We start from the raw sequence: 22,070 nt of genomic DNA, 5'->3' as shown, positions 1-22,070 counted from the left end.
GATGCAAGTCTTTACATCAGCTGTATCTTTCAGGGCAAAAGGCATTTTAGGCTGAACCAGTGCAAGAGGGAACACAGTCTTTATCACACAAGGACAATCAGCACAACACAATTCAGATCAAACCTACTGATCACCAACTGAGATTCAAGTAAAATTAAAAAGAAGACTTCAAAATTGTGATACTTCAAGCAGATGGCTTCAGAACTGTTGATGTTTTGTGTAATAGTAGAAGTAATAATAATATTAAATGTTAACATCGTCCAAAAATAATATGCTAAACGGCTGTGAATATTTCCATCACTGTATTAACAAACAAATGAAATGTACAATTTACAACAAAGCAATAACTGACCCAATAAAACAAAAATAAATGACTGATCTATAACGCAAAGCACCACACTGATGGCAAATCAACAACAAATATCCATGATATACCTATACCTCCAAACAAAAGGACATTCTGACAGCCATTGACACTATACCTCGCAGCAGTTCAAATTGAATTTCAAGTCTTAATATGCCATTACATTTTTTGACCCATTTTCACAGAGGTAAAAATAAAACAAATTTAAACAGCAGACAAACAGCTTTCAGATGCCAGTAGTACAATGCTGTCACATGATCAGGTACATAAATCACTACTTCATTCAATCTGTCAGTCAGTCAGTCATTCCAAGGACAATGATTATCATATGCAGTGCCATTGCTTTTACTTCCTGGACGGTCTGACAAACTGGTTCTCTAGTATAAAACCTAGAGATGCACCGATCGAATTAGCCGGTTTTCCGCATGACCGTCCCGGACCGAGCGTCTCGCTGCAGCCCACAAGATCCAGGGGGCGTGGTTGGATCCAGATCCAACTCCTCCCACCTTACATATACCTAAACCTGCCCATCTCCTCGCCCTGATCCCTAAACCCACCCCATCTCCACCCCTAACCAACCACGCACAGCGGTGATTAATGTGTAATGACAAATCTCCCCCTAGCATTTTAAATTCTTTTGTATTTGTTGTAATTGAATTTGACGCCACCTACTGGTTTGGTTTCATATTTAAAACTATCATTGCAGTTTTCCCAACATTTTTTTATTTTTATTTGTATGTTTAAAAAATATTTAAAACATTAATCTTATAAAAGTCTTTAGGCATTCGAAATTTTTAAGTATAAATGCATTTATGGCACCTCAGCTTCAACAAACAGTCTGTGAAAATACATCTAATGCCACTTCAGATGCAGCTTCTTGTTTTGTTGATACTGATTTCATTTGAATGGTTACAGCCCTACAGTTTCTTATTATTCTAACTGAATTAATTAAAAACAATGTAAGAATTTGTTGTGAAAGATGACACATTTATTAAGGTTAGTGAAAAAATGACAATTTAAGAAACATAGTGGGAAATGACATCTGTATTGTTGTATACAGCAACTCCTTTTCAGTTAATTGTTATTTCTACCTCTTTTCTAGTCAAAGAGCACTTTATTTTGAGAGTTGTTTAAGTGAGAGAACATCTGTAACGTTGTCCAGATTGGGGCAATTGTAATGTTTAATAATTTTTTATGATGTAATTAAAAAAAATGATAGATTTTTGTTTGTATATGTTGTCAGTTATAGTTTTTAGAAAGAAAATCGGAATCGGCAAAAATCTGTATCGGTAGGTCATAATAACAAAAAAAAATCGGAAATCGGAATCGGCCAACAAAATTGCAATCGGTGCATCTCTAATAAAACCCAAACATTTCATCCATTCAAGTGCAAAAAAAGCAGACCCAGGCCTCCCTCTGAACACGTACAGTAGCCCTTCAGATCGTGACAGCAGATCCCCTCATGTAGCCAAAACTAACACCACATTCACATTCACGCTGATTAATCACATACATTATCTTATGCCCTGCTTTATCTATGCCAAGACGTACACTACTTTTAAGTTTTTGGTCGGTAAGATTTTTTTACGCTTTTTTACCAAAGCTGAATGTATGACCAAATAAAGGCTACATATATGTATGACCTCCAAAAATACAGCCAAAACAAAAGAAAACCGAAAATACTGCAATTTAAAAAAATATATATATATATTTGATGGCAAAGCAGCCATTACTTCAGTCTTCAGCATCACTTGACCCTTCAGAAATCATTCCAAGCTGCTCAAGATATTTTTTAATCATCATCTAATGTTAAAAAAGTTTGTGCTGCTTAATTCTTTTTGGAAAACCTGATACATTTTTTTCAGCATAACAGCATTTAAAATTGAAAACGTTTAAAATAAATGTCTTTATTGTCGCTTTTGATAAATTTATGCAACCCTGCTGAATAAAAGTATTCATTTCTTGAACAAACCAAAAAAAAAAATCTTACTGAACCCAAACCCTTACTGACCTGGTATTGTATATATAACATCTTATGACATCACTGCTGACCTCACCTAATAATAGCTACGTGTGGATTACTGCCATGTTTTAAATTACTTTTTTCGCCCTACACAAATCTATTTCTTTAATCTTAGCTGTGGGCCATCTGGCCTGCCTCCTTTTTAGCAAAAGTCTCCTCCGAAATGTCATTCACGTCAACAGCTCGCTCGACATCCTGACGCACCCCCTCCATTGAAGATGTTTAGTAACACCACGCTTTTCAATTTACGTTTGGCCTCCGCAGTGCAATCACAACCCGCTATTGACGTAAAGAGCTTTATAGGGCTATTTATAACACTGCAATACACACATACCCTGTTTATATGTGATAAAAGAGCTTAATGTGTCTCTTAGGAGGAAAATGTGGAATAATATAGTCAAAAATGAATTATATAAAAAAAATGCCAGGCCTAGATTTCATAATCACATTCACAAATATCACAAGATAAAATTGCTCTAAAGGAATCATAGTTGCAAACAAAACGACTAGTAACAAAAAACAAAACCCTACCTAATAAAGGCTCACCTGATGTTTTCAGAACAATAAAGCCTACGCATAGAAGGAGGAGTCCGCTGATGAAGAGGCAGCCTGATTGGTTGATAAGCCTATGATTGACAGTAGCACTTGACGTCCTCCAACAGTTCATTTTCCTGGAGGTAATGCTCGATAAAAAAAGCATCAAAGCAGAAGCTTTTATGAATATGATGTACAGGCTGCTAATTGGCACATACTGTATAGATTCTGCCACACTGTACCAAATCAGCCCATTTAAAACACCTACTTACATAAGGTATCCAAATCATTGGTCGACCTTTGACCAATCACCTCCCATGTGCTCTGAAAAAAAAAGGGTTGGCTCCTTGAGGCAGGATGGTGTACTTTTCTTCTTCTTATATCACCGTGCCACGAGCATCACTCAGCAGAGCGCAAATAACCACTGCTTGTGAGATACATATCAAAGGTCTTTGGTTACAGTAGATGACATCAAGTAGACAAAGCAAGGTCTGGAAACAGCCGTAGACAGCATGGAAAGAGAGTAGCTTCATCCAAAGTTACGTCACTGAGTGTAAATATTCATATTTCATATATATTTCACACATGTACAAACCATCATGTAGCTAAGTGCAGTGTAGGCTTGTTAGACAAGAAGTGGGGAGAGAAAGCACCAAATCACGCGTCCTTTGTGGGAATAATTTCGGCTGCTGATGAGGCACTTGGTTTTGGAGTGTGAGTTTCTCAGACGTAGTCAGTCAGGAAATGAAGAGAGGAGCTGTTGGAGATTTCGGTGGAATCTCTAGCCGAGCGACTGGGCGGCTTCGCCTCAGCATAGGCACTGCTGGTGCCCCCACCCCCCAGTGCTGTAATACAGTGTCGCTCCATGATCAGGTGCTTCAACACAGAGCACCTCTGCTGGAACTGCAAAGGAAAGGACGAGAACATTTAGAGGTGTGCCACTTTCATATGTCTTGGTTCTTTTGCAAATGGTCAAATCTGATGCATTAGTTCAGGCATTGGAGTCGTTATCTGGTGGATCTACTGTACACTGGTTGCTATAGTAATGATGCAGGCGTCAGCAAGATGCCAAATGACTTTCTTTTATAAAGGCTGAATGCCAAGCTGTCAAGATGGAAAGAGGAGAAAAAAAAAAATACAAACCACATACTCTATGGATATGACTTCGAGAAGTTTTTGCTATTCAGTCTACAAATAACTAACTAGATTTCAATCTATGCCTACATTTGGATTTTTGCTGTCAGTGTAAACAAAGCCATAGATAACATTAATATTAGGCATAATTCTTAATCCTATGAATTATGGGACTTAGAAGACCAAAGTAAAAATCTATGAAATAAGTACTTATTTAAATACCCAACAGTCATAAAAAAAAAAAAAAGAGTAATGGCTGCATTTATTTGATCAAAAATACAGCAAAAAATTTTTTTTTAAATAACTGATTTTTATTTTTACATATATTCCTGTGTTGGCAATTCTGAATTTTCAGCAGCCATTACTCCAGTTTTCAGTGTCACATGATCATTCAGAAATCATTCTAATATGCGGATTTAGTGCTCAAGAAACATTTATTATTATTAGGATTTGTTTGAATAGAAATTTCAAAAGAACAGAAATTTAATAATTTTTTTAAACAGGAAATGATTATTATTATTTATAATTTACTATTATTTTACTATATTATTATATAGATTGTATTTTATGTATTTATTTGTTTATAAAGCATGTATTTAGAAAGCGTGCTAACCTTAGAAAACGGTACCTTTGAGGTATGGTGTTATTTTCGAGGCCATTTGGCAAACAGTGCTGTTCTGTAAGATAATACATTTTTCTTATGGTGGGCTGCAACAAAGACACAACTCTCACCCCCATCTGTTCCTTACTGTCTCTCTCCTACTCATTTTGTTTCTGTATCCCTACTCCAACAGCCTTGATGCAGGTGTGTATGTGTGTGTGCACATAAGCATGGCTGCAGCAATGTGTAACACTGTGAGAGCGAGGGTGGAAAAACATACTCCCAGAGTCCCTGAGACAGCAGCCCACACGGCTTATCTCCTGGTATTGCTGCTGGTGGAGCCCTTTGGATTTTTGATGTTCAAATTCTCATAAACACCGGAGTCATCATTCATTCTATGGAAGAGTTGAATAGAAGCGTGTTATTAAAATAAATAGGAATGAAAATACTATTCGAATCTATTCGATATAGGGATGCTAGAAAATCGAAACTGACACTGTTATGAACATATTTTATGACTTGATGTACTGTTTATGGTTCTAGAACAACTGACTCACTGCAACGTCAGAACTCTTTTGACGGAAAATGATTCACTTAGCAATAAATATCTTTAGAATTGAGGAAGTGTAGGAGATAGTAGAGTTTACCTAAAGAAACTCATTAAATGTTTTCCAGTAAGAACACTGTGTGGGCCACTTTTCAAAGTGTGTTATTGCGTGCAACACAGGAAATCAGCACTTACACAGATGAAGAGCGAGACGAGCTCATGTTTGGCTTGGCTCTGGCATTTGACATCTGTGGGTACTTGATGTTAGAGTAATCTCTCTCCTTTGTTTTATTCCTCTGCAAAAGAAAAAACCAAGGAATATAAAACTAAAAATTCTAAAAAAAAAAGAATGGTTTCCACAAAAATATTAGGCAGCAACCAATTCAGCTTTGATAATAATAAGAAATGTTGTTGTGCACCAAATCAGCATATTTGAATGACTTCTGAAGGATCATGTGGCACTGAAGACTTGAGTAATGATGCTAAAAATTCAGCTGTGCCATCACAGAAATAAATTACATTTCAAAATATATTGAATGGTTGTGTATATTCATACCGTATCTATCAAACGGTACTGGAGAAAGCTAAATTTATGCAGAATTGCTCTTTACTTATCTAAGATGCACAAAAAAGTTTTAATGTTTCATCACACTCTTCAAATAATTAACTTAGTTAACTAACTTTGATAGTCCTAAAAAATAAATAAGAGCAGAATCCAAAAGAAGCTTTGATATATCATTCTGTCATTGAATTTGTCACATTATTATCAGGTGAAATGAAGTGTGTAAGCACCTGCTCCTCTTCCAGTCTCTTCTGAGCCGTGTCAATGTATTGCTGAACAGCCATGTAGATGAACTTGTACTGGGCCTCGGTCTGAACCATACCGGATCGTTGCTGCCGCACTCTCTGGATGGTCTTTGGGATGTCGATGTCACAATCCAACCCTTAGCGAGTCAGTTCGGTTGTGTTATTTTTTATCATCAAGGCATAACATTCATAACAGAGATAATTTTGTATAAAACAGTTACCTTGTCTGTTTATGATGTCGATAAGGATGTCAATCACAATAATTGTGCCTGTTCTTCCAATCCCTGCACTAGAATGACAATGACAAATGGAACTTTAGATTATGGGGGAAAATTTTATATTTTTAAACAACTATGTTGACATCTGATATGATCAACTCAGTTAAGCAATTCTTTATGAGTATGGCACTCTCAAAACTACACTGTGTGAGGTGTGCTATACCTGCAGTGAACCACTATCGGTCCACTCTCTGGAATGGCGCTCTGGGTTCTGTTGACTTGCTCCAGGAAACTCAAGACTCCTCCAGGTTCATTGGGAACACCGTGATCAGGCCAGCTCAGGTACTGATAGTGCCAGATACACCTAGGAGGCTCTCTCTTTTTTACAGATGAAAAAGAACACATCAGATTATTAAACAAAATTAATGAAAAACACTGCATATGTCCAAAAATGTAACATGTCACTAAAGTAATGTAGAAGATTCTCTCCGAGCTGTTACTGTAAACAAAAAGGTCTAAGGTCATGACAGCCCTCCAGTACCGTCATCTCAAATGTCATGAGAGTGATCTTACCCTGTCTAGACATGTGACTTCAAGCTCTCGCCGTATGTAGTCCTGAGCTGTGTGTTCCTCAATGTTCTTCACACACACCTTCCCAAACTCCTTTGTTGAATTTAAGTCCGGCCAGTACCGCACACACTTATTCTACAGAAAAAAATTAAGTTTTTAGTCCCCCCCCACAAAAAAGGATCTTGTGTTGTACATTAAATAGTGGTGTTATGAACAGAAATATTTTTATTGATATTTTACTTCTCAAATTAAGAATTAAGAATGTTTTCAAATTTTTAAATCACATTTTTTTCACCTGCTTTTATTTATTTATTTTTTAAATAATGAATACAAATAAACTAAAATGTTAAATAAACTAATACAATATTAACATATGACATTAAATTCCTTTTTTTTTATTTCATGTTTTTGATCATTTCAGAGAGAGAATTGTGAGATCTTATGAATTTAATCTCACAACCTACATATTTAAAAACAAAAATGCATTGTTTGACCCTGGGCTGGACCTCACCCGTCCTCTCTCCATCTCCTTGGTTGTCATCACAATAACATGAGTGTTTTCCTGGTACACCATTTTCCAGAAGTCTAAGACGGTGTTCTGAAGGCAACCCTGAGTGGCGATGAACACTTTACCTTCATCCATATGGCGACCTTCTTCATTTATGCTCTAAATGAAAAAAAAAACAATAAAGACAACACTCAGGATTATAAAGAATGTGCAGAATGTTTGATCACAGTTCCAGTAAACCAGCAAAAGCTTGACATTTAGATTGACATGCAAGTATTATGAGCGAAGAGAGGGATTACTCGGATATAGTTAGCATTGATGTAATCGGAGCCTGGCACGTCAGGATCCGCCTCCTTGATCTGCACTCGAGTGGTGTCAACTGCAACAGAGAAAATGACGATCAAAGCAGGAACAAGAGCCCTGGAGATCAGCTGCTGCTCTCTCATTAAATTATGAAACTTATCTGTCCATTATTAAACCTGAAAAAGAGAGTTACTCACATGGTAGAATGTTCTTATATCTGTTCTTGTTTTTATTTTCTGGTCTCTGCCCCTCTTTCCTGGGGTAAAGGAGTTTACATTCTTGCTGCTGTAAAACCTACAGAACCACAAGGGACAAGATAAAGTAAGTAAGAATGAAACATGGTTCCATGTATCAAGTAATGAACCCTGGAAAAGAATCCATTCTAACTTTGCTGTGTAATGAGATGTTATGTTAAGTCAGCACTCCCTGCAGGAATGTCCCATTTATCTGGACAGTTATCGCCCAACAGGAACTGCAGTTTAAGAGGTCAGCGAGCAGAGTCTTTTTTATAAACAACTCTCATATCACACACTCCTCTGAGGTTTACTACAGCGGAAAGTACGCTGTCTATTCTTTCAAACAAAACCTGGACTGAATCATCACATCCCATGATGAACAGAAAATATGAGTAGAAGAATGAATATGGACAGAAATACCTCAAATTCTTCCCAGAAGCCTTGCTTGGGTTTCTCTGAGTTGTCAGCTACTTTATTTAATTCTCGTACCCTGTTTTCAATGTTTGCTGCATTTATCCTTGTGGCATTGAATGGCTTGTACATAGAGAAAGAAAGATAAAAACAAAAAGAAAATGTAAAAAAAGGACCTTGTAATTGTAATTATGTAATTATGAGGGATAAAAGACTGGCGTTTAATTAAAAGGATTAAAGCACAAACACACTTCAAGCTAAACATTTAAAACTAAATATTTATACAGAAATGTTATTTGTTAGGTTTCAAAAACAATGCAATGTATATTTACACTGTTCAAAAAAATATTTTTCAATGTTTTGAAAGAATTCTCTTATGCTCACCAAGGCTGGATTTATTTGATATTATATAGTGAAATATTACAATTTAAAATAACTGTTTTCTATTTTAATATATTTTCAAATGTAATTTTATTCCTGTGATGGCAAAGCTGAATTTTCAGCATCATTAAACCAGTCTTCAGTGTCACATGATCTTTCAGAAATCATTCTAATATGCTGATATGCTGCTCAAGAAATATTTATCAGTGTTAAAAACAGTTGTGTTTAATATTTTTGTAAAACACAATTTTCCAGGAATTTTTGATGAATAGAAAGTTAAACAAAAAAGCTTACTGACCCCAAGTTTTTGAACGGTAGTGCGTATTATTTCATGTATTATTTTTTTGCATTCGTAATTCACTGTTTTTGTGGAAAAAATATATCCCTTTCAGGCTTGATTTACTCACCTGTTTAAGGTGTACAACAATTCCACTCTTCTCAACCATGGGGTTTTTCTTATAATGCTCCACTAAATCTGTCAAAGTGTCAAACCTCTCCCCTCCTCCTACATCATATTTCCCATCCTGGTGAAACAGATCAGATAAGAAATGTCTCTTTAAAAAGGCTGAGCTTTCTTTTCTTGAGAAAATGCTGAAGTTTTATTCCATATTTACCTGAAAACGGATCATGACATGGGTAACTTTAGTCTTGCGGTCTACGTTTTCATGCTTTTCTTCATTAGTGAGGACAGAAAGCACAAAGTCTCCTGGTTTACTCTGGCTTTCTCTGACCAGGAAGCTGCCGGATTTACCCTTCTCCGTAAGGAGCTTTTCAGCATCTTTTCCTGAGAGATGTCCATGATACCACCTGAGAACAGGTAAAACACAACAATGAGGCACAGAAATACAAATATTGAGATTATTTTTTCCTGTAATGGCAAATCTGAATTCTCAGCAGCCATGATCCTTCAGAAATCATGAATAAATTCCATCTGTAATAAATTATGTGCTTTGAAAACTACATTTAAAAACACAGCAATCATAATCTCTGCATCTAAACACATATGTTTCCTGCAATGTTTCATATGCAAACCTTCTTATTGTAATGTAAGTGATTAATAGTGGCTGCGCCCACACACAAGGATGCCTACTTTTTGTCATCACCCACAAAAACGTGCATTTTTACTTGAAATGCACATTTCCAACTTTCACTATAGAAACTATAGTGTAAACTATAGTTTGTGGTCGGAAAGTGAGCAGGGGTGTTCGTAGAGATCTTGCAAATGTAAAGAAGCTGTGAGCTTTCATGATATGAGGATATGTGTGGGAGGCACTCGCTCATAAACTGGAAAAACCACAAAAACGAACCACATATAATCTTTGAATGTAAATACAATGTTTTTCATCAATAATGTTTTACGTACATAAATATTTCACTTCGATTTCACAACCTAGAGGATGTTGCACCATATAGACACCATATAAACACCAAACCCAAATATGTTTAGGTGAAGGAAGTTACAAAGTTCACTAAAATGAGACTGGACCTCTAACGCATAAACATCAAACACAAACAGAATCAAGAAAAGACCTGTTCCACAGCGCTAAAACAAACTGTTAGTCATGAAATCAAGATAAGCACAGTCTAGTTCTGACAAACAAACCACAGCCTGATGTGTTAGTCTGCTACTCTTCCTTTCTAATGATCAGCCCTCTGCAGGGTTTGAACACTAGGGGGCAGGATTTCTTCTGTCCACACTGTCACCTCTGTCAAGCTCTAAGCTCTCCGGGTGGAGCTGCCATACCTCTCAGACGTGGGGTCTTTGCAGTTGAGGGGGTATTTCAGCTCGATAACATCTCCATTGCGTTCCCACAGGAGGTCGTGCTGCTCAGTGTAGTACTGGACTAATTCAGCCAGCGTGGCGAACTTCTCCCCTCCGTACAGGTCATAATAGTCTCCCGAGTTCTGGATTTTAATATGGGTGACCTCATCGTTCCTCCTGCCCAGAACAAACAGATGGGACACAACAGGGAAAATGCAGGGAGGGAAGACATGAGGGATGACAGACAGGATGGAAAAGATGGAAAAGACAGATAACAGTTAGGAGGCTGGCATTAAAAACTTGCACTTTAAAGCAGGGTAAATGCTGAGGGAAATATCTTACAATGGTAGAGTTTTAGCAGACACAAAAGAGGTTTCATCAAAATAGCAAGAGAGATTAATAATAGTATCAATTACAACCAGCTGACGATTATAAACAAATTCAAATTTACCATAAAAAGCTTTTAGAATTTTATAGCCATCATTAAATGACATTTTAGCTGTAAAATATGCAGCTGTTATTTTTTTATTATTATTTAAAAAACAATGTGTAATGATTAAAAAACATTTTAAAGGATTTTTGAGCATTTTTCGTGGTGTATACTTTTGCAGTGAACATCAAATTCAGTTCCTTTTAAATGAAAAATACAGTAGTAACAGGAACACAGCTATGGTTTGGTGTTGATGGGTCTTTGCAAAAAACAGATTAGTTAAGTAACAGAACTTGATTTGAACTTTTTTATCAATCAGACAGCAAAGACAGAAAAATGAAAATAATGCTCAATTTATATTTGAGAAAAACGCTAAGACACTGCGATTGAAGACATTCTTATCTGATTAGACAAACAACCTTAGAGATTTGGGGAGGGGAAAAAAAGTTAAAAAGTGAGGGACAAAGTGTTTTGGAGCAACCAAAATTATAAACACAATACACTTAATGGAAAATGACCCTCATTATAGACCTCAGGTATGCTGTCATCAAAACCGTCAAAAACTGCACTGCAGCTTTAAATGGCAGCGTATGGAAAAAGCAGAAAGGAACACCTGCATAGATATAATCAGCTGTGCTCAGGCACAAAACCACAACTTAACACTTCGTGAGCAGATCATACCTACTACAGCAATCCAGCTCAAACATACACACATAAAACTGCAGAAAAACTAAATCAAGCGAAAAAACAGCAACCGTCTAATATGAGACCATGATTCCTCTCCCATTTAATTTTTCTGGCTTTCTCTAGGAATTCATCGCTCTATCCATCACTGGCCTGGCTCATAAAATTGCACTCTCCACTGTGTAATTGCATTATGGAGGTAACAGAGGAGGCAGAGCAGCACGGTCTCAGCAGTGTGGGGCTAATGGCTGCTGACTGCAGCAGATGAGCGGCTCTGTGCTCTGGGTCCGGTTGGGCTACTAATGCAATCACACACACACACACACACACACACATGTTTGTCTACATCAACATGAAGTCATACTGTACTTCTTTTGTTTTTCATAATAATAATGATAATACTGTAAATCTACAAATAACATTATAAGAAAACATTAAATAAATTAAAATAAAATACTATATCTAAATTAAGTTTACAAATAATGTCACTTTTTTTTCTGGATCTAACTTGTGTGGACAATTGTGGAGACAACTGAACTCCACTTCTCCTAAAATATATGCAAACAAAGACCTTATCTTACTCTCATGTGCATGTACTTTCTGAATTTGATAGATATCAAATATCGAAAACAGGAAACACATTGAACTTTCTTATTTGGTACTGCATTAAACAGGTGCACTAATTGCAATATATTCAATGTAACTGCCAACTTGCTGTTCTTCTGGTATTTTTATTGGCTGTTTTATAATAGACTGATAGCACCCTGTCAGATTCCTTCAACTCAAATGTAAATGTTCGGAATGTGTGAATGTGATTCAGTCATTTGCATGAGGCTGTAACATGTTCAGAGTCAGAGTAGAATGACTGAGCTCTGGCTACAGTCAGATTCAAGGACGCCTGCTGACTAATTTTATCTTTGAGCATGAGTTCATCATTGATTTTCCTGCTAAAGCCAGCCTCTGCAGAAAGCGAGAGAGAAACACAATACAGCTATTGAGCTCCTCTACATGTCTATGCTTAAAGGTGCAGTCTGTCACTGTAAAATCACTGTCACTGGAGCAACAAATGCTTACGAATAAAGAGCATTAATGTGTCTATGATGATTTTTCTTCGTTAGAGAAACTCGAGGATGAATTTGGCAGAGGTGTTCAGCTATTTTTCTACCATATTACATGTCCTTCCTTAACACAATCAAGTGTTGCACACAGGGCCCGAAAATAACACTTGCCAATTGCCAAATGAAAGTAAAATTGACTTGGGTGAGTAAATGAAATGAGTGATTTACTCACCAGTAACTTTATTAGGAACTGCAACATAATACACGGTTTAAATCTAATTTTAAGCATGATAATCCGAATCTTGCTTATGTAAGTAACACAAGACAAATCGACTACTAAGGAAAACATCTGTTGAGTATTAAAACAATTTTTACCTGGAAATGTACCACCAGAAGTGATATTTTTTTCTCTAGAACGCCATGTGGCAGCACATATGTGGAAAATTTTCACATTAGGCTCCCAAAATAAAAATACGATGAACAAAATAATGTGATTCTTCACATGCATTATTTTTGTGATGGAGAGATGAAGACAAAATTATATAAAAGGAATTGGATTACAAATTCTGTTTACATTACACCAGTGTTTAGACTGTCAAATATGCATTTGCCACCAGTGGATTGTGAAATAGACATTTGGCAGCAAAACAATCTTCTACAAGGCTGCCTCAGGTTATACAATACAATTCTATATGGTTCCATAGACTTTCACTTAATTTTCACTTCACATTCTCTTCACACTGGGTCTGGATTGATTGTTACTAGAATAACAGTCACAGTGAAAGTTTAACCCAATGTAGTGCGTCAAACTATATGCATCGTGAATGTGAAAACAGTTTCAGAGGGTCACTTCCTTTGGCCTGCTCCTAATAGCCAGAACAGCCGGACAGGAAACGTCGCCTGACACATTTCACCTGGCCCTGACACATCATATGTTGCGCTGCAGCGCAGTGACTCGGCTCCCAGCGTTCTGTCTGCTACTTAACGGTTAACAATAGGGCCGACACTGAGCAATAGTTTCCACCCAGGAAAAATGGTGCGAGACAGATAAGAGAAACAGAGGCATGGAGGAGGGGAAGATAATGCGATGGAGTCCCTAGGTGTCCATTTGGCCATATGACTCCTCCCTTTATCTAATAATGCATTTTAAGGGAAGACTTTTCCTCATAACTTTGTAATTACGGTCTTATCTGCCTACATTAGTCCTGAGAGGCAGAATGGCAGTGAGATGGGTTTGTTTTGCTTTCAGCTGATATCTGCATAACTCTGATGCATTAGGTCAATTTTATGCTTCTTTATCTACAAATTTGCTCACTACATTCCAAACACACTTGCTATGAAATGTTATTTGAAATTATGTTATGTATTTATTTGTTTTACTGAGTCTACATACTGTAAGCCTTGATATTTGTCATGGTATCTGCTTGTTATTATTTCTAAATAAATCTTGGACTGACATGAATATAAATTTTTGGTAGAAAAGATTATGTGACAATACAGAGAAAAATAACGTAACGGAGCGGTCATTTGAATAACGGTCAAATATATTGTCTATAGCAGTAACTGTACAAAAACATATTAAAATTCAGAATGAAGCAGCTGACCCATCATAATGAAGTATATGTGCCATATAATAAATATGGGTCAGTCCATCTCAGCTGTTCTTGATCATTTTTAATTTTCCAAATGTTTTTTTTTGATTACCTCTATGCATGTAGTATGGTAAAACCACCAGATTTTTATAAAGCAAAAAGTAAAATAAAAGTAAAAATGGGTGGTTTTGCAATTGAGTCAATCACTGTAAATAAATAAATCAATAAAAAAAAGATCAAGCAATCAACTTTCTGGACAATTTTTGAAATTATCTCTGTATAAATATGAATGTGGCCCAAAAACAATATTAGATATTATGCAAAAATCTTAAACGTCGAGTATAATTGCTGCATTAATTCTGCAAGTGGAATTTCAAATATAATACCATTTCATTGTTTGAAAAAAAAGTTGTTGGCAATTCTAAAATTTGCTGCAACAGTTCTGAAAAAAAAAAAACAAGATGGTGGGTGACTGCATTTAATACTGGTAAATATAAATAAAAATAGTTCAAAGTCTGCTGATGTCAAACTCTAATAAAACTAAATGAGGGTTGTGGAGCATTATTTCTATGCCGCACAGAGTTGCTACCTATGCAGTGCATTCCAAATTGTTCACTCATGAGGTTTCAAGATACAGTAGTTACGAAAGCAACTCCTTGTGTAGGCACTAGGCAGTAGGGAGCTCACTAGAATTTGGAACAGAGCTATGTCTGTGTATATTCCAGTAATTTGCTGCTGAAAAGCACAAAACGTGTACAACAATACACTAATCAACAACCTTCACTATTACCTTGTTTATATACCATTCATCTGATAATCAGAAAAAGCTGACCTCATCGCTTCACAGCTGGCAAGATAAATCAGTCTACAGGCAGCTGAGCCCCAGCCCTAAAGGCTTGTGGTGGAGCTGAGCCACGTGGACTGAGTTCTGGAGAACATTAGATACAGTGTGAGAGCTTACCACCATAACCACAAACAGCAGGTCTGGGGCTCCATGGCCTCCACATCTTAAAGCTATTATGAAAGCCTGTTTTTCTCTCTCTCTCCCTATCCATCGACTCTCCAATCACTCATCGGACAAGCAGCTGCAATGGCTCACAAACCTGCCCACAAGCTGACACTGTAATCCTTAAGCACCAGCCCAGGGGCAACTTAAGAGCCCAGAGGTTCTAGAAAATGGGAGGGAAAGTGCTGTCTATTACTGTCATCCATGTTCAAGCATCTAATACTGATAGCACCCAATAAAAATACTGCTGTAATCTTCAATATGCTCTGACAGAATGCAATGTATTGCAATGTACTATTTAGTGAATATTCCCTATTGTGTTTGTATTTTGTAAATTGATCTCTTGAGTTTTCACTGCATGAAACAAACATGGATTTGACATAGAAATCTATGACACAAACAAGCATTTTAATGCTTTACCAAGCATGGAAACAGCCAGCTAGACAAACAAGTACACTTCTAAGAAATCAATAACACACAGATAAACATTTAACAGGAGAGATTTGCAATTCATGCTCAACTTCACAAACGACATAAGAGTCCTGTGGGAAAAAAAACATAATTTAAGAGGAGAAGCGCAGTGGGGCAGATGTGGAGGAGTGCACACAACAGGACAGTAAATATGCCGACCTGACAGAGAGAGTGAAATCTCCTGGGTTGCTCTTGCTGGGTCTCGCTAGAAAGCTGCCATGGACGCCCCGTGTCAGGAGCAGGTATTCTGCCTCGATCCCAGTTATGTTGGGATGAAACCACCTGAAATTAAAGCAAAATTACATGCTCAGCAAAGACATCAAGACAGCTAAGAAAGCACCTCATGATCAAAAATATGCGAACACTTCTTGTAAATGTGGGAGGCAAAAGTCTAACAAAGTTACTAGTACAACTTTTATGCTTAATTTTTATACACTACTGTTCAAAAGTTGGGTCAGTAAAAATAAATTATTACTTTTATTCAGTAATTATGCATAGAATTGATTAAAAGTGACAGTAACGACATGTATAATGTTTATAATATACACTATATTGACAAAAGTATTGGGTCACCCCCTTTTAATGAACAGGTTTGACTACTTTAATAATTTTTGGCTCAAGGTCTGCATTTAAAGTCACACCAGAGGTGTTCAGCTGGGATTAGGACTTTGCTTTATGCAGACCAGTCAAGTTCTTCCACACTGACTGAATCAATCATTTCTTTTTGAACCTTGCCCTATACACAGAGGCACTGTCATGTTAGACTAGAAAAGGGTTCTGTCCAAACTGTTGCAATAAAATTAGAAGCACACAATTCCCTAGAATAACACTATATGCTTAAACATTAAGATTTGTACTCATGGAAATTACTAAAGTAGTCAAACCTGTTCATTAGAAGGGGGTGACCCAATACTTTTGGCAATATAGTGTATATATGTATTTACAAAAATAAAACAGTGCAAATATGATAAAATATGAAAGTGTATAATTCACTCGTTTTTCTAAAGCACTAAAGTTACAGCGGGAGTCTGCGACTCGCTTGCCTCCCCTGAGCCCATTAAGTTTTAACAGACCTTTTAAAGCGAGCAGTGGGTTTAGTGGGGGGTAATTGAGAATGAATGGTGGAAAGTCACATGAGAGGAGGCAACGCCTCCATTGCGATATGATTGGATTATGATTTGTTATGATCAGCTGTGATTGGTTCATGCTTTAAATCCCGCCTCTTGTGTCTGTGCACATTCCGCATTCACGAATCAGTCTGAATGAACAATATAATGGCGTTAATGGGAAGACTAATTAAAAAAGTATGTAAACAACTCACACACTTAGATAACCACTTTGTTACGTCAAAATAAGACTTGAATCATCCTGAACACATGATCTGTGGGAGTTTTTAGTGAATAATCAGCTTGGTGAAATTTAAAGTAAATCTCTGTGTCTGTGACCAATATTTACTGGGTTTTGAGGACTGATGATCTGAAAATTTCAAAAATAGATAGAAGTTAACCATAAAGAATAGCTGAACATAAGTTCAAAATTAAAATGTTACTGCCTTGAGTTATTATTGTGGAAAGAATGTAAAACGCTAAACGTGATGAGATTCATACTTGGATTTAATTAAAAGAATATTACATTGTTAATGTAAAAAAAAAAAAATATATATATATATATATATATATATATATATAATACTGTATATATATATAATATATATATTCCTTTATTCTGAAAGTGTAATTAATTTTGTTTAACCAAGAAAATGTGACTGGGACATGATTTTACATTTGATAAAAAAAAAAACTTTGCCTCCTCATTTTAGAACACTACTGGTGTATATGTGTGTGTATATATATATATATATATATATATATATATATATATATATATATATATATATATATATATATATATATATATATATATATATATATATATATATGTGTGTGTGTGTGTGTATATATATATATATATATATATATATATATATATATATATATATATATATATATATATATATATATATATATATATATACACATACATACATACACACACACGCACATATATATATATGTATTTCTGCATCCCGTGGCAGTTTGGCCAACCCGTTTAGTGATGTCATCAAGTAAGATTATCCATATGTAAATTTGTGTCCAATTTCATGGCGAATGCCAGTTCTAATCTGTGTCGATTGCTGTATTTGAAATGTTATTTCCTAATCCTTTGGGGTTGACGGGGGTGGAAGGGGACGAGAGGTCATGTGTAATCTGGGCTAGTGTTGGGCCCCAGCTGTCTGGCTGCCTGCAGCCCGTCTGTTCATACACCGGCTCCCTCACGTGAGAAGGCTTTGTGAATGGCCGTCCAGGGGTCAGGAGTAATTTTATCTGTGTTTCTAAGCGTGGCTGCCTGCTAGGGGCCTCATGTCTTAATCTCACTTTAAGTGACCACACACGGGCCACTTACTTTCATTGTATCTTTTGTATCATTATAAATGGCTTTACTGTCACTTTCCATAAATTGAATGTGTCCTTGAGCAAAAGTATCAATTTTTTTTTTTAAATCTTACTGACTTCAAACTTTTGAATGGTATAATGAACATATAATTTGTCAAAAAATCTGCCTTTAATTCTCAAGTGTTGAATATAATAAAATAATATATAAATCTATATTGTTTTAAGTGAATTCTGTTACAGTATGTATGAATTACAGGAATATTCAAGATTCAATACAAGTAAAGCAGAATCTGGCTCTCAGTACAGAAAAAAATTCTCAAAAATTTATTTATATGTTAGCTAGCTAGATACCTTGGCGACATTGAAATCAGAAAGGGGCAACAAAACGGCAATTGAGGTCTTAGGCCGTGTTCACACTTGGCGTCTTTTTTGACTAGAAAAAGTTGACAAGAGCGTTTTTTTTAATGAAAAACAAAGCTGGCAGCTTCTGTTACAAATAGCAGCTGAGAGCGTCTTTTGTTGTCATAGCAACAGCTGTAACAGTAGCCTAGCGCTGTGTACTGCAGAAATGTCAAGAAAGAGTAAAAAGTTGGCTCTTGCGTTGGCTTTTGAAGTTAACGGGAAAGAAAATGTCGATTCACAACGACGTTTGTAGGTGCACGACATTATACGGGGAAGGAACCAATATTATGATAGAGTTTTGTGCTCATATCATACAGCTCCTTGTGCTCCGAAACTAGTACGAGCAGTCTATCTACCGGCACCTTCTCCATTTTTCTTCTTGTTGTTATGGAAACGACAGATCTCGCTACTCGCTTGTCATTGGTCAGCTGTCAAAAAGGCGCTTAACGTAGGGCGTTTTTTTCAGAAAAGTTGAAATTTTTTCAACTCGAAAAAACGCTCTGAGCTGCAGAAAAAGACGCCGGCGGTGGCGTTTTAAAAAGCGCTCAGGACTTTTTTGAAAACACGGTTTACTCCATAGGATTATAATGTAAAACAGACGCCGGCAGCTTCGAAAAAGACGCCAAGTGTGAACACGGCCTTACTGAACGTATTGCATCTTACCCTGATACTGTGAGTTTAAACTCTAACTCATTATTCTCCCTCCATCTTTCCATGCAAAGCAAATAAGCATCACTCACTTCCTCCAGTTCTTCACTGCAGAGGAAGTGTTGTAGCACCCTTGACGTTGTATCTTATCGTGGAGGCTACCTATGAGCATTAGTAATCACTGTTTCACTGGTCAGAGGGGATGTTGAGAGTTCTGAATCTCTCTCCTCCTCGTCATGACTCACTGCTTATGATTCTATGTTTGTCAGAAGGTCTATATTCCCCCCTCCTAACTTCCGTATCTTTTGTAAAGTTTGCCACTAAAGAAAAAATATTAAAACGTATGTGGATTAATAATTCATTGACATTTCTGTCAGCACTTTTCCTCCTGACAGTGATTTTCAGAAGTCCAAGCAACTATATCCTAGAAACAAATTTGTACACAAATGTATGTACAGGTTTGTAATTGTAAAAGAAAAGAATGTAAAAACACTTAACTGATTTACCATACCATATACAGTGAAAATAACAATATATATTAATATTTAACACAATTTAATAAGAAAATACACATAATTATACTGTAAAACACTGAATGAACTATGGGTTTGTCTGATAAATTACCTTATAAATTATGCTAAAATATGTATAATATTCATCAAGACAAGATATGAATGTTTGCATTAAAATATTACCAGTTATGTTTTTTTTGGTAAAGTAATTTGGTCATTTTGTGTGTGTATGACAATGTGCACTTTCTATACATGTTTATTCTTGTTTTTGGAAATGACACTGTTTTACAGTAGTTGTTTAAGATGAAAAAATGAAATTACCACAATGATATCCCTAGTAAAAAAGTAATACATTTATATACATTTATTCATACTAAGTATAGTTCAAATCTATTAGCATATTTACTGACATATTGCTCGAGACTTGTGTGTTTTAGTGTCACTATTGATGAGGATTGTATGACCTTTCAATAATATCACTCTTTAAATGCAAGATATTTAAAGTGTAGCTGAAGTGTGCTTGCAATAGTTCCACTTTAGTACAACCAAATATACTTCAGCATATCTTTAGTTGGACTTCAGCCCTACTTCCACACAATTAAAGTGCATTAAGTACAAAAGGTGTTCCAATTTAGCAGGCATTAAGTATACCAGTTTAGTACGCCAAAAGTACAATTGCAGGGTATTTTTATTAAACACATAACTATGTAAATGTATTTGTAGTATACTTAGCATTAAATAAATGTATTTCAAATAAATTTTAGTACATTTATTTTTTACTAGGGTACCTTATGACATTTATTGCCACCCTGTATGAGTTTATTTTTTGAGGGAATTTCTGATAAATTCAGCTGACTTTTTTTTTTCTTTTCTTTTTTTAACAGTGTACAGGACATACAAAAAAAATAGATATTTTTATATATCTATAACATGCCCTATATGTAATGAAGAACAGAAAGAAAGATATAGCATTAAATGAGGTCTGTGCTGTATAGATAAACATGCCATCATACATTAGCTGATTATACATGGACTCTACATCATTTCTGCAACATTAAAGCAAAAGACCAGAATATTCTGTTTTAGAATATTTATTATATTTAACTGAGACTTCAAATAATTCATTAGGATATGGAAAAATATGCAACCCACTATATATATATATATATATATATATATATATATATATATATATATATATATATATATATATATATATATATATATAAAATATTTCTGGAACATCAAAGACTAAAAGAAATCCAAAATATGATTAATACTGCTCCTTATGTCCATGTTTGATAAACATCTTAGTAGATAATTGTGGGATTTAGGGGTCATCAGAAAATACATATATGAAATCTTCATTTTGCATTCTGTAAAACAGCAGGTGACACTAATCCCAGCTAAACTGTTATGTATTTTCATAAAACAATGATAGTGGGCTTAGTCTGACCCCTTAACCTTTCTTTTCAGTTCCCAAATCTGCTCTCAGCTCTTCACAAAAAATGTTCTCTGAAACTATAGGAACAGATAACAATAACTTCCCAGCTTCTTGATAATAAAAAATAAATATTGCATGTAGCAAAAAAACAGCAACTGGATGTGTTTCTCTTGTGATGGAGACCGTCAGGTCCTTTACTTGAACAGGTCTGCAGATGCAGACATTCAGGAAAGGATCTGCACCCAGGAACAAACAGCTCCAGGTCACTTCTAAGCCTCACTGAGCTCCCAGCAGCTCTCCAGGAGCTTTCCTCCAGCACAGCACACATAGCCACAACAAACCACAAACCATCCTGCAAGGTGTGCACACACTCCTGCACAAGCAGCGGCACCGAAAGAAATGCGCAGCACTATTGCATGTGAATTCGGCCGTTAAAAAGGCATAGTCCGGATACAAAATGATAACAGCAACTAATGCCTCATGTTCCTACCTCACCATTCTGTTCGGAGCCTGTCAGAGCCCCTGCTTTGCTTCAGAGTTTGGTAATCCACGCTCAGTACAGTTACACAAGGAGGAAGAGAGGGGGCAGGGACTTGTTGGAGTGCTGCTGGTTGGAAAGAGAGGTGGGGGTGTTTAATCTGGGATTTGGATGCGTGTGAGCTGCCCTGATAGGAAAGTCAGCCAGTACAATCAGCTTTTGAGCAACTGTCCATCCCCTCTTGCCCCCCCCCCCCCCCCCCCCTCTCTCTCTCTCTCTCTCTGAACGTGACGCAGCATTGCCATGCTGCCTGACACACTCTTACACCCCTTATCTTTATCTGTGCTACCATTAGGTTTAAATGGAGAGTGGCAGCTTTTGGGAAAAAAAACAGCACTGCACTCACCGATGAAGGCAGCAAAAGAAAATGAAAAATTATAATGAAATTGTACAGTGCAAGATTATATTCAAAGCAGCTTGAGTACTAAAGCTG

General features: G+C 36.2%; 1 protein-coding gene across 2 annotated transcripts in view; it reads right to left on the bottom strand.

Moving 5' to 3' along the window:
• Positions 1–3,113: 3,113 nt before the first annotated feature.
• The window catches only part of LOC306860425 (tyrosine-protein phosphatase non-receptor type 11-like), a 32,980-nt gene continuing 14,023 nt past the window's right edge, over positions 3,114–22,070 (bottom strand). The window contains exons 1-16 of one of the 2 annotated variants that reach the window (XM_079402140.1): positions 21,590–21,654; positions 15,800–15,922; positions 10,382–10,576; positions 9,252–9,444; positions 9,045–9,161; positions 8,266–8,379; positions 7,807–7,903; positions 7,606–7,685; positions 7,310–7,465; positions 6,802–6,933; positions 6,452–6,606; positions 6,232–6,299; positions 5,996–6,147; positions 5,399–5,499; positions 4,937–5,051; positions 3,114–3,824 (exon numbers count right to left, since the gene is read on the bottom strand). In XM_079402140.1, the coding sequence (XP_079258266.1) occupies positions 4,970–5,051; positions 5,399–5,499; positions 5,996–6,147; positions 6,232–6,299; positions 6,452–6,606; positions 6,802–6,933; positions 7,310–7,465; positions 7,606–7,685; positions 7,807–7,903; positions 8,266–8,379; positions 9,045–9,161; positions 9,252–9,444; positions 10,382–10,576; positions 15,800–15,922; positions 21,590–21,597 (1,773 nt within the window). In that variant the 5' untranslated portion in view covers positions 21,598–21,654 and the 3' untranslated portion in view covers positions 3,114–3,824; positions 4,937–4,969. Of the gene's footprint in view, positions 3,825–4,936; positions 5,052–5,398; positions 5,500–5,995; positions 6,148–6,231; positions 6,300–6,451; positions 6,607–6,801; positions 6,934–7,309; positions 7,466–7,605; positions 7,686–7,806; positions 7,904–8,265; positions 8,380–9,044; positions 9,162–9,251; positions 9,445–10,381; positions 10,577–15,799; positions 15,923–21,589; positions 21,655–22,070 lie in introns of those variants that run through there. The other variant, XM_079402139.1, reaches the window with a different exon arrangement.

Source organism: Barbus barbus (assembly GCF_936440315.1).
Source record: "Barbus barbus genome assembly, chromosome: 41".
NCBI lineage: Eukaryota > Metazoa > Chordata > Actinopteri > Cypriniformes > Cyprinidae > Barbus > Barbus barbus.
This window is presented reverse-complemented; position numbering and strand designations above follow the sequence as displayed.